The sequence below is a fragment of the Neovison vison genome, chromosome 5 (assembly GCF_020171115.1).
Source record: "Neovison vison isolate M4711 chromosome 5, ASM_NN_V1, whole genome shotgun sequence".
Classification (NCBI taxonomy): domain Eukaryota; kingdom Metazoa; phylum Chordata; class Mammalia; order Carnivora; family Mustelidae; genus Neogale; species Neogale vison.
The window spans coordinates 60,903,077-60,918,632 of record NC_058095.1 but is presented as its reverse complement, the minus strand read 5'-3'; the positions used below and the strand labels follow the sequence as shown (position 1 = coordinate 60,918,632).

Sequence of the window (15,556 nt, the reverse complement as noted above, 5' to 3'; positions counted from 1 at the left end):
CCAGAGTGGTCCCCTTAGTTTACGGTCCTTCTTTTAATCACATCTGCAAAGACCCTTTTCCCAAATAAGGTAATAGTTATAGGTTCCAGGGTTTAGGACCTACTGCTAGCTTTGGGAGGGAGGCATTATTCTGTCAATCACAGTAATGAGAAAGGTGGATGTGAGCTCTAAAATCTGCCTCCAGGTCTTGCTCAAGAAACTCCATTTCCTGAGTCATCCTTAATCAAAAGCAGCAGGACAAAGCCTGGAGCGGGGGCAGGGAGTGAACCACTTTGTATGAGATCTAGGATATAAAAGCCATCACCAGGAAAACGATATACAATTTTTTTTAACTTGACCAAAATGCTTTCGTAAAGTGGGCTTTAATGTGTCAGTGTTTCAAGAGGGTAGTCTGAAGACTTTACAATGTGTCTCATAGATCTTAAGAGCTCCAAAATGGGATGAATGCGGAGAATTCCCTTACTATTGCTAAAATAGCACAAGGGCCTTCCGCTGGTGCAAATGGCTGTCTTCTCCCCTGAGAACACTTCCAACTGTAGGTTTCTGTTTCTGGGAAAGCTGGTTAGAAATTGATCATCTGCAAACTCACTGTACCTTAAAGCACCTAGGCCAGTGCCTCAGACAATGGAGCAAGGGTGCCCCTACACCAGTTAAGCCCTCCACGTCATTTAACGTTTAATTCAAGTTTTAAGATAACATAAACTATATCCACTTAGCTTGCAAGAGTAATTCATGCAGTGCAGCCCGTATACTCTTCAAGTAGATGGTGGCGGTTCTGGCTTTAAAACAGAACAGTGTATGGAACGGGCAAATCATTTGCAAAGCTCTTGAATGATGGAGAGAGGAGGCAATCGCTTAACAAATCACCATTCAAGGGGCACCTGTGTGGCTCAGTCTTTTAAGCGTCCGACTCTTGATCACAGCCCAGGTCTTGATCTCAGGATTGTGAGTTCAAGTCCTGCATCGGTCTCCACACCCAGCATGGAGCCCACTTTTAAAAAAAATCATCATACTGCGTACTCTGGGGAGTCAGCAGACTGGACTGTCCCAAGATTCCGCAGCAGTAACTGTCCCATAGGTGGCATCCGGATTGCTTTTCATGGGGTGCTGGGTATCTGACAGGGTCTGGCAGGAAAAGGACAGAGCAGCACACCTCGGGTGCAGAAACACTAGGGCCAAAGCAGTTCTCCAAAACCCAGCTGGGACCAGAATTCATCCTCCTGGGTATCTTCTCGGCTAGACATATTTCTCAAAGGAACGGGGCTGCTTAAACTGAGATTAAAAACAAAATCTGAGGGACTTGCTAATATGCACTCCTCTCTCTTTCTGGATCTCTCTCTCACCATGCAAAGATCAGACTCAAAGCATGCTCTTTTTTAAAAACTTAAGGAGGGGGCGCTGGGGTGGCTCAGTCGGTTAAGTGTCTGACTCTTGATTTCGGCTCAGTCGGTTAAGTGTCTGACTCTTGATTTCGACCCTCAGGGAGGGTCCTGGGATCGAGCCCCGCCGTGTTAGAACTCTGTACTCAGTGGGGAGTCTGCTTCGGAATTCTCTCTCCCTCTGCTCCTGCCCCCAGTCTCTCTCTAATAAATCAATCTTCAAAAAAAGATTGAAGGAATTTCCCCCTATTCTCTCTGACATCTAGGAATTTCTAGTGTTTCTTTCCTCATTAGCTGGAGCATAATCAACAGCACAGAGCCCCCCAACCCCCCACACCAAGGGTCTCCGCAGAGTAAGGAGACAAGCGGGGGATCCATCATCCCAGGACACAGGTCCAGGTCCTCAATGCCAACCTCCACTCAGAAACCAAGAAGATGAACAGTTAAGATGCACACTTACAATTCTTGGTTTTCAACCTCCCCTCTGAGGCTCTTCAGGCCATACATCTTATAAGCAAGTCAGTCTTTCTGGCTGCCTCGAGACGGGTCAGGAAGGCAAAAGGCAGCTGTCCGAATCTCTGTTATTCCCATTCAGGGATTTCTGGTCCTGGTCCATTTTGAAAGAGCAGCCACTGAATTCTGTGTCCCAGCAGCGATTTTTAATTCTTTACACCATGGACCTGCCACAGCAAACAGTGCAATTCTGCCGGTTCCTTCTGCAAGATGCAGCGGCTGACGCCCTGAGCTTATGGGGTGCTCTCGATGCACACACTTTGGCTGCCCTGGCTGGTGCTCCCCATCAATCTGCTGTGCTTGTTACGAAACCTATTGATGCCCGTTTTGTTTGTTTCGGGACTCACGGTACGCAGTTACACGTCCTGTAAGCGGACGTGAACAGGAGTGTTGAGAGGGTCGTTCCCATGCAAATTAGGCTGAATGCCGAGTCTCGTGGCGACTACATCATAGGAACTGCAGGTATCAGTTATAGGAGATGAGCAGAAATCTTAAACACTTACAGGAATTTTACATTCAGGATGCTTCAAGGTTAGGTCTGCTCTCTGTTTCAGGGAGACTGAACCTGACACGTCCTGAAGATGAAACATTCAGCTACGGTTCGAGGACAGGCTTACGCCCGAGTGTTGCTCAAGAACGGGAAGGAGCAGGGCCATCGTCGGTGAAAACCATGTGGGATTTGACAACTGACACATGTTCGTACATTTTGAGTGAAAATAAAGTATTCACGTATTTCTTTAAATTCCCTTTGTTGGTCAACTTTTTTTTTTTTCCTTGTGATGAAAAGTAATCGGTACGGATCATAGCCATCGGCTCAGAAGGCTGCACTTACCTCTGCCCCTAGAGCCAGGGAAGCAAGCTAAGGGACTCAGTCACAACAGTCCAGAGCAAACACAGAGGAGGAGGCGACAGCTTATTTGCTACAAATCACCTATACCACTGCAGAGAGTGCAGCCTAATCCCGACAATCCGGGCTGGTGATAATCCCCCACCTCTCCCCCCTCTGGCCCCCAACGCTGACAAAGGGACACTGGTTCATACCCATCCTTTTTGTAAAACTCCAGCATCATATTATCCGTGGCGACGCTGAGGGGCCGGCGGGCCTGCTCGGGCTGGCGCCGGTCCGCGGGGTCCATGTCTGGGGAGGGCATTGAGCTGTAGTTGGCATTGTGGTTCACGTGTACGGGACTCCCGTAATTCCCCGTGATGTTGAACTCTATCTCTGCAGGGAAGAGAGAATGGGTGTATGCAATTTATTGGTCACACCCTTCCTGGCCAGGAGAGAGATGACCACGCATGGCCTGTCCTCTACACTTTACCTGTAGAAAATGGTGTCCTGTGGTTCAAGATTAGATCACCTGTTAATACGAATTCATCCTAATATAATTCATCATATTAGCAGGTGAACACCAGTGCTCACCTATCACATTAATAGCATGAACATTAAATAAAACAATTTCTATTTATGATTTAAAAAAATTTAGTTAAAGAGGAACAGGTGGGTACTTTCTGAAAAAGGCAGAGCAGTCTTAATCAAATCAGGAAAAAGGTCAAGGCCCACTCCCACCACTGTTATTTAACACTATTGGAGAAGTGCTGGCCAATGGAGTAAGACAAGAAAATTAAATAAGAGGCAATATTATTTATAGGTAATGACATTATCTTTCTGGAAAACCAAAAAGAAAACATTAAAAAGGACTGGAAACTAGAGATTTCACTAAGGTCACTATGACTGCTGGCTGTCAAGTGACACTCGGAAGTATCCCTTTCTCTCCTGGCCACAACCTATGCACCTGCAATGGCAAATGAGTCTGCTCATGTGCAAACTCTCAGAATTACGCCTTCCACTCCTACTTCCTTTACTTCTTTATCCTGATCTCCCATCCTCACCCAGCTGTGCCAACAACAGAACTCTTAGGACATTAAAAGTGAAGAGCGTTCATGGTCAAAACACCTGAAACCAAGGAAAGAAGATGCATCTTCCTCCCTGTTAGATCAGCTCTGACTGATTACCTCTGACGGACAGGGCTCAGAACCGTTAACATTTCATCCTCCCACCATACCCATCTCAGGTTTATGTGGTGTCTCTGAGAGCAGGCGAGCTCTCTTTCCTTTCTGCTCCAGCATTTCATGATCGGTAGATTTGAAGACACCACGGTGTGGATCTTAGACCAGTAAAATCCACAGACATGGTTAGAGCAAGCACTGTCCATCCTGTGGCCAGAATGTCGCTCAGCCAGGTATTAGATGGTAAGAAGCTACCATGACTCATGCAGATGTGCAGGAAGATTAATTATAAACGCCTTTGATTGCAAAGTTCTGAACTCCCAGTAATACTCTTATTCTTTCCCTGACTCCCCCACCCCTGGATCTCGATGCCACCACATACCCCCAGGGAAGAACCAGTCTGCATGCTGGATGATCGGCTCGATGATCCCAACAATCTGCAGTGAAACCGTCGTCATCATCTCTGTGATGTTCCTGCGAGCACAGAGCAGAGAGGGCAGGACCGGGTTACCAGCAGAGGCAGCAGAGAGGCACGCCTGGCCTCACAGCCCAGGAACGGCCCCTGACCTTAAGCCTTCCGACCTAGGGCTGAGAGTAGGCTTTTCCTTCAGAGGGACACTTCACCTTTCTGAACCTCTCTCTCTCTTCTACAGAATGGGGTAGCCAGAGAAGGCCTCCTTAAGGAGATATGTAAATGAGTAATATACATGGAACCACCAAAATCACCAAGTATTAGGCAGCTTTCATTGTGAGGTGTGATTCTCACAACTGCCAGACTCATCCGCTTTCCAACTCTGTTCTCCCTTTCGAGACAGCCCTCCGTCCCTGGCATCCAGATTCTGGGATGTCTGCCTTTCATGGACCGTCAGGAAGGCCCGGGAGGAGCTTACCTGGCCCACTGCAGACTTAGATTAGCTCAGAGACGACCCTTGCTGCAGGCCTGCAGCTCTGACTATCAATGAGAAAGATCTGCAGAATTCTGGGTCTTCTCTTGCACCTTAAACATGAGCAGGCCAAGAGAGAAATAGGACTTGACAAATAAAAGAGGCCTACCGTTAATCTGGGGCCCTGGTGGTCCTGCTCATATGCTACCCCATGCACGTTCCTCCCCGTGCACTCACCCTTCCGCTTGCGGCCACAAGAGGTTGGGTCCTAACACAATTGCCATGTTACTGGGAGTCATCTTGTTCACATCTTGATATTCTGATAGCTTGGATAAAAATTTGATCAAGTATCTGAAAGGAAGACAGAAGCACCAGGTTTGACTTGGGCTCAACCCCAGCGATGTTTCACCAGCAGAGGGCAGAAATTTCTCTTACTGCAGCCTATCTTGCGGACGACGAGACGCATACATCCCGCATTACAACGAAGACCTGTAACGTGCCAAGCCATGAGAATGCTTGAAAAACAGACTCTGATCTCACTCTGCTACATGTCAACATCTGTATCAGTGAACCCTGGCCAGAGAAATTCCCCATCTTTCCTTCTGACTCAGTGTCTAGTGACCGAAGCTCCTCCTTCTTTTCAAACCTCATTCACCTGCTACCCTCCCTGGGTGCAGACATGAGGAGTGAAGTGTCCAAGTGTCATCAGCAGGAAGCTCTATAAGCTAGGGGTGGTGTCCCCCGGGGATTAACCTCTGTGGGGCTTTAAGAGCTAATGGGAAAAAAAGCTAACCATAGATTCAGCACATGAGCCAACAATTCACTCCCAGAGACCTACCCAAGAGGAATTTGCCCCCACACAAACTTGCACACAAATGTTCATCACAGCAGTGTTATGCAAGCCAGCCAGAAAGTGCAGACCATCCAAAAATGTCCACAAGGGAGGAAAGGATAAATAAAACGTCCAGCCATACAATGGAATACTATACACCCACGGAAAGAAACAAGATATTGACACATGCTCCCGCATGGATGAAACTTGAGGACATCATCCTAAGTGAAATAAGCCAGACATAAAAGACCACATGTTGTAGGAGTCCACCCGGGTGAAATGTTCAGCAGGGACAAATTTGCAGAGATGGAAAAGGTAGATTTGTGTCTGCCAGGGGCCGGGATGGGGGAGTGACTGCTAACAGGAACAGAGTTACTTTGTGGGGTGAGGAAAGTGATCTAAAGTCAGTGATGACAGTCATGCAACCCTACACACATACGACCACTACATCGTGCACTTTAAAAGGACACAGTGCTATGTGAATTACAGCTCAAGGAACTCATGAGGAAGCCGTACATTAAATTGCTCTTGGGAATTTTTTTAAATTGCAAAACATACATGAAAATTACTACCTTAAATCACTCTTAAGTGGATGGCAGCATTAAAGTCAGTAGCATGAAGGACTCTCACACTGTAAAGAACCATCACTGCCATCCATCTCCAGATCCTTTTCAGCTTCCAGAACAGACTCTCTATACAAATCAAACACTCCCCTCCCATCCCGTGCTCCCCTCCCCCAGCCCCTGCCCCCTCACCCCTTCTGTCTCTGTCAATGTGCCAACTCCAGGTACCACATGGACATGGAATCATACAGTATCTGTCCTTCTGGGTCTGGCTTCTTTAATTTAGCACCATGTCCTTGAGATTCACCCACCGAGTATTGCGTCATATATGTATTTTGTTTACTCGCCCAGTGATGGCCGTTTGGGCTGTTTTCACCTCTCGGCTATTACGGATGATTCTGTCATGCACAGGAGCGTACAAGTATCAAGTCCCTGCTTTCCCATCTCCTGGGTCTATATATACCCAGAAGTGGCGTGGCTGGATCGGATGGTAATTCTATGTTTAATTTCTCAAGGGCCTGCCATACTGTCGGCTGCTAGAATTTTGAACAGGGAAGCAGAAATACTCGGGCAGATGGCAACAGGGGCTGAAGCTGGGAGTCTGCGTGTAGGGAAGCACGGAGGGGAGGCGGCAGGGCTAGGAGCGGTGCTGGCAAGCCAAAGGGAGGAGGAAGCAGAGTGTGAAGGTGCAGAAAAGATCTGTAGAGGAGCGGGAAGTAAAATCCAGGGGCGGGCGAAGGAAGAAAAGTGAGAGAGAGAGAGAGAGAGAGATAGATGTGTGGGACAGAGGCGGTGAACGGTGGAGCACGGGAGGGTACTCTTCTGGCTCCTTCTCCCTGTAGACGAGCTCAAGGACACTTCCGCCAAGCAGCTCCAGGCTTGCTCAGCCTCTCCCAGCTGTGCCTGAACACTTACCTTTACAATAAACCCACAATATCGGGGAGCTGGACTGGCTCCGTTGGTTGGGCATCTGCCTGCTGGGGTCCTGGGATTGAGCCCCACATCAGGCTCCCTGCTCAGGGGGAGGTCTCCTTCTCCCTCTCCCTTTGAGCCTCCCCCCCAACTCATGTGCTCGTTCTCAAATGAATAAATAAAAAAACCTTAAAAAGATAAACCCACAATACCTTAAAAATATCTTGCATTTATCTTTGCTTCTTACACATTTGAGAACTCAACTGAATTAGCCAATGGTTTTCCAGAGTCACATAGCGCTTTCCATTCTGTCCTTGGCAATATAGTAATTAAGAACCTCGCAGGGTCGTCTGAGGCTCAAAGGAGACCATGTGTGTTAATCAAGCTCAGTGCCCCCTAAAATGCTGCGCATGCCAGTTACCACGACCTTTTGCCAGGAAACTGTGGTGTGCGGCTTTAATAACCCTGACCCCGGGTCTCTAGGATCCATCCACTTACCGGATGTTGTTGTGATTGGCCTTGGGCAACTTTTCACAAGCATTCCACAGAGCCTGAAGCCTCTTGTCTTGCTCCTGAATACTGGAGAATAAAGAGGAAAGCCGCTGGTTGAGCAGGGATTGATGAGATCTCACTGGCAATCGTACTAACCAGCCGAAGAATGAGAAGCCAACATTGCGAATGACCATACCAGTGAGCCATTATCAGTCAAGTGCTGAGTGACACCTATTTTCCTTTCTGTGGTCCCTCTCTTGCCCTGCAAACTGCCGTGATACGTGTCACAGGTCTCAGGTGAATGCAGGGCTGTGGTGTTGTCAGGAGGAAGATTCCAGCACAGAAACCAGGATACGACATACCAGTCAAGAGAGCTCAACCCACTTTCACACCAGGGGGCAGCCTGTTGTCTATTCAATAAACGGTATTTAAAGTTCCTTGACATCTGACACATCACAGGTGCTCAAAAAATACCTTTGAATCAGTACATTACATGATCTCGATATACACATAAGAAAATCTGACCTTCAAGATCTAACTCAGAGACGGATGATTTCCATGAACCAAAGATTGTCCCCTCTACAAAAGGTCTGCTCCAAGGGTTTTTACTTTGATCTATTTTTTAATAAGGCCACTAGGAATTAAAAGAGATTACTTAAAGGACTACATTTTATATATGCTTTTCGTGAAAATCTACAAGGCATACATGGTTAGGAAGGCCTTTCTGCTCAAAGAATCTTCTCTAGGAAAACACTGGCAGGGTGAGCGCTCAGCTGTGAGCCCTTAACCTGGGGCCCGAGGCAGGGTGGTGACCAGCACCCCCACACGTCATCACTGTGTACCCACAGGTCCATCCACAGATCCTAGACAAGGGGAGAAAAATCTCTCTTTTCCCTCAGTTCAGCTTTGAGAAGGGGTAACCATCCTCCAAAACACACTTTTCCTAGGACTATAAAGTGCAAATCAAATGAGCCACTTAGAAACGGAGAGATTAGCAGATCATATTTGCGAAGTGGCTTCAATTTGACCAAAGGCTGGACAAGGAGGGTTTGATGCAGGGAAGCCATTAAAGACCCGGCTCCATCCTGCCCATGATCATGTGCCCACTACCGACTCTCTCCATAACCTCGCTCTCCTCATCTGTAAAATGGGCTCACAGGACGACCTCCCACCCAGAATCAGCACGAGCAGTACAAAGGAGACTCTGTATGAAGGGCTCAGCAGAGGGTCTGGCTGATCTCAAGCTTTAAAATCGGCACCTGAGGGGAAAGGGCAGATGCTGCCAGGACTTGGCTAGATCCCAATGCCCCGGCTGTTCTCCCTTCTCTGGCTCCTCTAGCATCAAGATCGAGTATACAGTCCAGAAATAAAAGGGACGGTTTCCATCAGCAGTTACGCTCTCATTTCTCTTCATCCCTAGGACCACTGAGGGGCTCTAGAGAGACGCGAAGTGCCATAGATAGGCATGTGGGTTCCAGGCCAGATCCCCTGGACTCGACTCCTCATTCTGTCATTTATTAGATGACAGGTAACCTGGTGACACACCTGCTCTAGGACCTGTCTTCCTCACCTGTAAGCAAGGGAACACAGCATAACCTGCTTTCAAAGGGTTTGTTCCTGTGACAATTAAATGAGTTGAAAGCACCTAATGAGATTAGAGCAGTGACAAATCTCTAATAAACACTGGACAGAGGCATCGCTCACGGTCAATATCGTCACAGAGCTCACACCCACGCTCCACCAGGAGATGCAAGCATGCTAGGTAAATGGCCAGGCTTTTCCGATGCGTAGCCTCTACTCCACCTTGGGGGAAAAAAAAAAAAAAACAGCGCCCCACCACATGACGGGAGCTAGCTTCCTTTCTCTAACACCACACACAGAGTCTGGCTTCCCTCGGAAGTCAGCTGCAGGGTGTACAGAAGCACATATGTACTCAAGCATTCCTACTGAGGGGCTAAGCTGGCTGTACCTTAAGACAAAACCTGCGACGAGAGAGCTCTAGAAATCATGTCCCATCTTGGGCACCCTGCGGACCAGACGTCAAGTTTTTATATTAGCCATTAATGGGCCATGATTCACATCTTTTTAACGAGTACAAGTAAGAGTCAAGACCCTGTGACCCTCCCCTTGTTCTGTGCTTCTCTTCAGAAGGAATCATGATGATCTGCTTGTGTGAGCCCTTTCGGAACCTTCTATGCACTTATGCATATATAGAGGCACTCCTGCAATTACATGGTTTCGAGTGTGTTGTGTTTTAAAAAAACAAAACAGGATATTATATGTGTCCTTGTGAACTTGTTTTGTTTAACTAAAAAGTAAGTCTCCCCATCTTTTTGTGTTAGCAGGAATAGCTTGACCAGGGTTTTCCAGCGTTCCAGAGTATGTCACAGTGTAAATACGCTGTGATTTATTTACTCATGCCCCTGGTCCCCAACCAATACAGCTTTAACAACATCCAGGCTTTTCCTATTCCAAATGACATCGGCATCGGTGTCCTTGTACCCGCTTCTCTGGGTCCAAGCACGAGCATTTCTCCACCATATATGCCGAGAAGCGGAGCCGTAAGATCAGAGGTCACGCGCTTTCCTCATTTCAATAATTCCTTGCAAATAACCCTACCCAACCACACACTTCAAAATGCGGCGTACTCACTTGGAAGCCTGAATCCACTCGTCATAGAGTTCAAAGGTCATCAGAGGTTCCGGCAACTCTCGGAGGTAAGATTTCAAAGCTCCTGGACACGGACACAATAATGGCTCTGAGCCACTTGACGCTGGCATAGATGGGTCCTACCAGCCGGTGTCACCCATGGGGGTGGTCCGTCTGGGGACGGGCTCCCCGATTCCCACACCGCGAACGGTTGTTTCCCACGTGAATGACTCGGAGGCTCTGGCACAGCAGTGGGGCCTGCACTGCCAATCACGTTGGTTTCCCCCTATTTCCCACCATCACCTCACTGTCTCTCGGCACACGGGGAAGATCTCTCCTCACGGGGCCCCAGCAACCAGGCATAAAACTGAGCCTCAGGTGGACACAACTGATACATGCCAGGAAGCCGCTGGCTTGAGGGTCACGTGACCACGCGCCCTACCCTGGTTACATCTGATCCAAGCCAGGAAGCTGCTGGCTCGAGGGTCACATGACTGCACACCCTTCCCGGTATACACGGGACGCATGCCGGGAAACCACTGGCTCAAGGGTCACGTGACCATGCGCCCTTCTGCGAATGCATCTGACACGTTAGGAAGCTGCTGGCATGAGGGTCACATGACTGCGTGCCCTTCCCGGATATGTGGAATGCACGCTGGGAAGCTGCTGGCTCGAGGATCACATGACTATGCACCCTTCCCTGGATACATCTGACATATGCACTGGCTGGAAGGTCATGAGACCACGTGCCCTTCCCTGGATACATATGATGCTCACCGGGAAGTGGCGGGCTTGAAGGTCGCATGGCCACATACTCTCCCTGCTCCCCTCCCCCCATTATATCTGATGCAAGCTGGGAAGCCGGTGGTTCTAGGATCACGTGACCATGCACCCTTCCCCGGATACATCTGACACGTGCGCTGGCTGGCTCCAGGGTCATGAGACCACGCGCCCTTCCCTGGATACATCTGATGCATGCTGGGAAGCCGCTGGCTCGAGGATCACATGACCATGCGCCCTTCTGCGCACATTAGGAAGCTACTGTCACATATTAGGAAGCTGCTGGCTCGAGGGTCATGTGACTGCATGCCCTCCCCCAGAAACATCCAACACGTACACTGGCTTTGAGGATCATGTGACCACATGCCCTCCCCGGATATATGTGACACACGCTGAGAAGGTGCTGTCCCTAGCGTTATGTGACCACGCCCCTTTCTGCCAGATACACCTGACGCATGCGCTGGCTTGAGAGTCATGTGACCACATGCCCTCCCCGGATGTATCTGATGCATGCTGGGAAGCCGCTGCCTCGAGGGTCACGTGATCACGCTCCCTTCCTCATGAGCTTCTCCAGCGCTGGGGGCCCCTCACTAAGGGGCAGAGGCGCCCACCTGCAATCGCGTGGGGGTCTGCTGAGTACTCCTGCACGTCCACCACACAGCAGTCTAGGGCAGCTTTCAGCTTCTTCAGCTTGGAGGCAGACGGCGCCACACGGAAGAGCCCCTGCAACAGCACAGAGGGTCAGCGCACAGTCCTGCCGCGCGAAGGCACACGAGCAAGACCAACTCACACGCGGCCTCCCCGCTCCCTCCCTCCCAAATCCCCTTGATCTGTTTCCCCATCACCGCCTCCAGGCATAGCAGCTGCCTGCTCTCTAAACGTCCCCTCCTCTACACGGAAGCAACTTTTGAGCGGGAACCGGGCTTCACCCACTGCGGTGTCCCCAGTGCCTGGGGAAGGGTGGCGCCTCATTCTGGTTCGCTAAGCATCTGCGGGATGAATGAACCTTGGGCACTGCCACTTCTGGTGTGTTCCGGAGAGATGTTGGGGAAGTCGGCCAACACCTGGTCAGACACGGGGGTGTAGGAAGCTGGATGGGGAAAGGTCTACAGGGCGAGAGCGTGTGTGTCTCCTGGGAGATGCAGGCCTCTACTTCTAGAGACCAAGTCTATGTCCTCAGGGGACCGGCAAACTAGGGGTGGTTTGTTAGGGAGTAATGCTTCCATCAGCCCCTCCGTGTTTCATTCTTTTAAAAAGTATTTTATTTATTTATTTGACAGACACAGCAAGAGGAGGAACACAAGCAGGAGGAGCGGCAGAGGGAGAAGCAGGCTTCCCATGAAGCAAGGAGCCGGATGCCAGACCCTGGGACCATGACCTGAACTGAAGGCGGACACTTAATGTTTGAGCCACCCAGGTGCCCCGCCATGTTTCATTCTTTTTTTTTTTTTTCCCCGTGTTTCATTCTTAAAATTACTTCTGAATCCTTATCATGGCTTCCAAGCAAACCACTGTCCCTTGCACACAAATTGAGCTCTGAAGAGAGAGAGAAGATGGGTACGCTGACGAGACAAACGCAGGTCAGAGTCAGAAGGGAACCCTCAAGCCACAGGTGAGTTAGGCATGACCCAAGAGCTACTGATTGGTTTTGCCTTCTCAGCTCCTGGCATTGTGCAGAACAGTCCTTGCACTTTCGACCTTTTGTGGCCACCATGTGGATCTCCAAGTTTCTTCCAAAGAATATGTTCTTGGTCTGGAATATGGAGTATTTGGCCTGCTAAGATGGTTAGCTCTGTTCTGACTAGATGTCCAGAGCTCTCTTCGTCCCTATATGGGAGGAAGCTCCATAAATATGTCTGGACGAGGGCATGACTAAGGCTGCTGTGCCCTAGAGCAAGTGACAGCAGGTACCAAAGCGGTGGGTTGGATTCTCATAGAACCACGCCACTGTCATGGAGGAAACCAAATGCAATGGCACCTGGTGACAGATACTGCCCAAGAGAAGTGCATAGGGCTGTCAAAAAGCCTGTAGACTGTCACTGAGAAGGCCATTTCACTGAGTGACAGATAAAATCCAAGAGGAGGAGAAGGAGCTTCTTACAACAGCTAGTGAGTGTAGTTTGGGGGTGTCCGAGGAAAATCTGTGGGTGCATATTGAAAAAATGGTGGCACACATGGGAGTGGAGCCCAGAGGAGGGGGAAGGACCCAAAAGCTCCCTGAGGGCAGGGATGGGGTGATGGTGCTGGCAATCCTGAGCTGCTGGCAGGGGAGAGAGGGGAACCGGGGAGCCAAGGCAAGAACAAAACTGAAGAGCTAGGGAAGGAGTATGAGGTTGCAGTTGGATTGGAAAAAAAAAGCTATTTTTTTTCCAAGCTAGGGGACAACCTGAGCATTTCTAGTACTACAAGGAGAAAAGCTGGTACGAAGTAGGGAAAAACAAAAATGGGGGGTGTGTAGGGAGAGGTAGAAGGAGCCCGTTGATGTTGATTAGATATTTGAAGACACGAACATCTTATGTTTCCGTTTTGTACATAATGCTTTTATGTTCGATATTATAGATAATTACAATCTATTCCCTATCTTTTAGAGAAACATACTCAAGTATTACAGATGAAATGACACAGTGTCTGGGACCGGCTTCCAGTTATCTAAGGGAGGAGTTGGGGGACAGGAATGGAGGCAGAGGGGAAGCAGGGCAGTCCATAATCTAGGTGATGAGGCTCATTATTTCATCTTTATGTGTTGCAGTTTTTCCATAATTTTAAAAAGCGATGGGGTGAGGGGAGGCCCAGTTCACCTCCCTCCTTAAGGCTCTGGCTCAGGGACTGTAAAGATCTCCACACCTAGTAACCAGTAACAGACACGAGAATGCCTGGCGCTTAAAATGTGGTCCAAAAACCCCACATTTATCCCATCCCTTGGGAAGAGCCCGCATGTGGACACGCTTGGCACAGAGGCAGTGGCTGACATGCATTTGGACAATCACTGGCTTCCTTCTCTGGTGCAGACCTCGGTTTGTCACACGTGACCCAGGGCCCACGTAAAGACTTAATCTGAATTAATCAGTTGTGTTAGATAGATGCTAGACACGTGTCTCCCCCCGCCCCCAGCAAGTTCATAAGCCACATGTATACTTTGGTCAGCGATAAATGCACGGCCCACCCTAAGTGAATATCGATTGGCTGATCAGATCAAAGGAAGGTGGACCAAAGATTTCAAAAGTGCCTAGAGAAGAAACCAAGCACAAGCTCCATCTCCCAGGAAATGGTTTACATGCCAATAAAACAAGAGTCACCCATTTCCCATAGACTTCTTTACATGTGGCTCTTAAGAAGGGCTTGTCCCCATCAATATCAATCCTGTTTTCAGGATCTCTCGAAGAGTCACGATCAGAAGGGTTAAAAGGTCTATTTTTAAAATGGAATTTATCAAGCAAAGAAGGAAAAGGTGGAGGATGGGGCAGAAAAAGAAGAGAACAGGAGGGGAGAGGGAGGGAGGAGCAGCGGTCTGGCCTCAACCTGTTAAATATGAAGACAGGATGGCTGGAGCGGGGCCAGAAGTTTCTCAGGGGCCAGTGGTATCAGCCTCGCACAATCCTCCTCCCCCCGACAAGTGAAAGCTCGAGGAATAGAGCGGGACCAATGTGTATGCTGCAGGATGGGGAGCTGTCCCGTATCACGACATGTCTGGGTTGGCGGGGGCCAGGGAGGGAAGGAAATTCCCACAGGCTTTGTGGCCCGGGGTGGGGGGGGACCTGCTCGGGGCTGGGTGCAGTGGTCCCCAGTCCTACCTCCTCCTGCATCCCACACTCAAGAAGCATCGTCACGCAGGCCTCAATGGGGAAGGCGATCTCCCGGCTGCTGATGGTGAGGTGCTCCTCCAGCGGCTTCCCGAAGGAGGGCTTCTCCACCCAGGCCTCTGAGCGGGGAAGCGAGAGAGAGGGGCCCGTCAGCAGTTAGTGATGGGCACTTGTGCCTGACTCCCAAAGACACAGAGGCCCAGTTGAATCTCCATTCTTGTGGTCTGGGAAGGAGGGAGGAGCCTGGGTAGGGCAGACGGCTGGGGAGTGAGCGACGCCCGGACCTGCTGGGCTTCATACGGAAACGCAACCACACACCTCCACATACACCCCCCAACTTACCCCTGGAGGGCGGGGGGCAGTGTGTATGTGGGTGTGCTGGCTCAAAGAACCAGTGTGGAAAGTTCTAGAGGCTCGTTAGTGGGGCTGGAGGAGACCAGGGGTATGGCAGGGGTACTCATCCCGGCAGGCAAATGGCCTCACCCACCTCCCCGCTCTAGGGAAGGTCTGCACTTACCCTGTTGTGCTTTTATCTGAGGCAACACAGCCTGCAAAAGTGCCAGGGACTTCCTGTGGTACTCAGCCTGCACTTCGATGAGCTGAGGAGACACAAGGAGGAGCATTACCCATTGCAGGAGCGTGGGGAGCAGAGCTGTTGTACCCCACTGTGGGGGGCTCTGCGTGAAGGTGTCCCCTCTTCCTCACCTCACCCTGCTCTCTCTCAGGCCACCCCAAATGAGGGCCC

At 49.8% G+C, this 15,556-nt stretch overlaps 1 protein-coding gene across 4 annotated transcripts in view; it reads right to left on the bottom strand.

The window, feature by feature from the left end:
• Positions 1–15,556, bottom strand: part of ARHGAP44 (Rho GTPase activating protein 44) — a 167,733-nt gene that overhangs the window by 21,490 nt on the left and 130,687 nt on the right. For all 4 annotated transcript variants that reach the window (XM_044249135.1, XM_044249134.1, XM_044249132.1 and 1 more), the window contains exons 9-16: positions 15,329–15,410; positions 14,803–14,930; positions 11,623–11,734; positions 10,235–10,316; positions 7,589–7,669; positions 5,021–5,134; positions 4,282–4,373; positions 2,934–3,114 (exon numbers count right to left, since the gene is read on the bottom strand). In XM_044249135.1, coding sequence (XP_044105070.1) covers positions 2,934–3,114; positions 4,282–4,373; positions 5,021–5,134; positions 7,589–7,669; positions 10,235–10,316; positions 11,623–11,734; positions 14,803–14,930; positions 15,329–15,410 — 872 coding nt within the window. The remainder of the gene's footprint in view (positions 1–2,933; positions 3,115–4,281; positions 4,374–5,020; positions 5,135–7,588; positions 7,670–10,234; positions 10,317–11,622; positions 11,735–14,802; positions 14,931–15,328; positions 15,411–15,556) is intronic.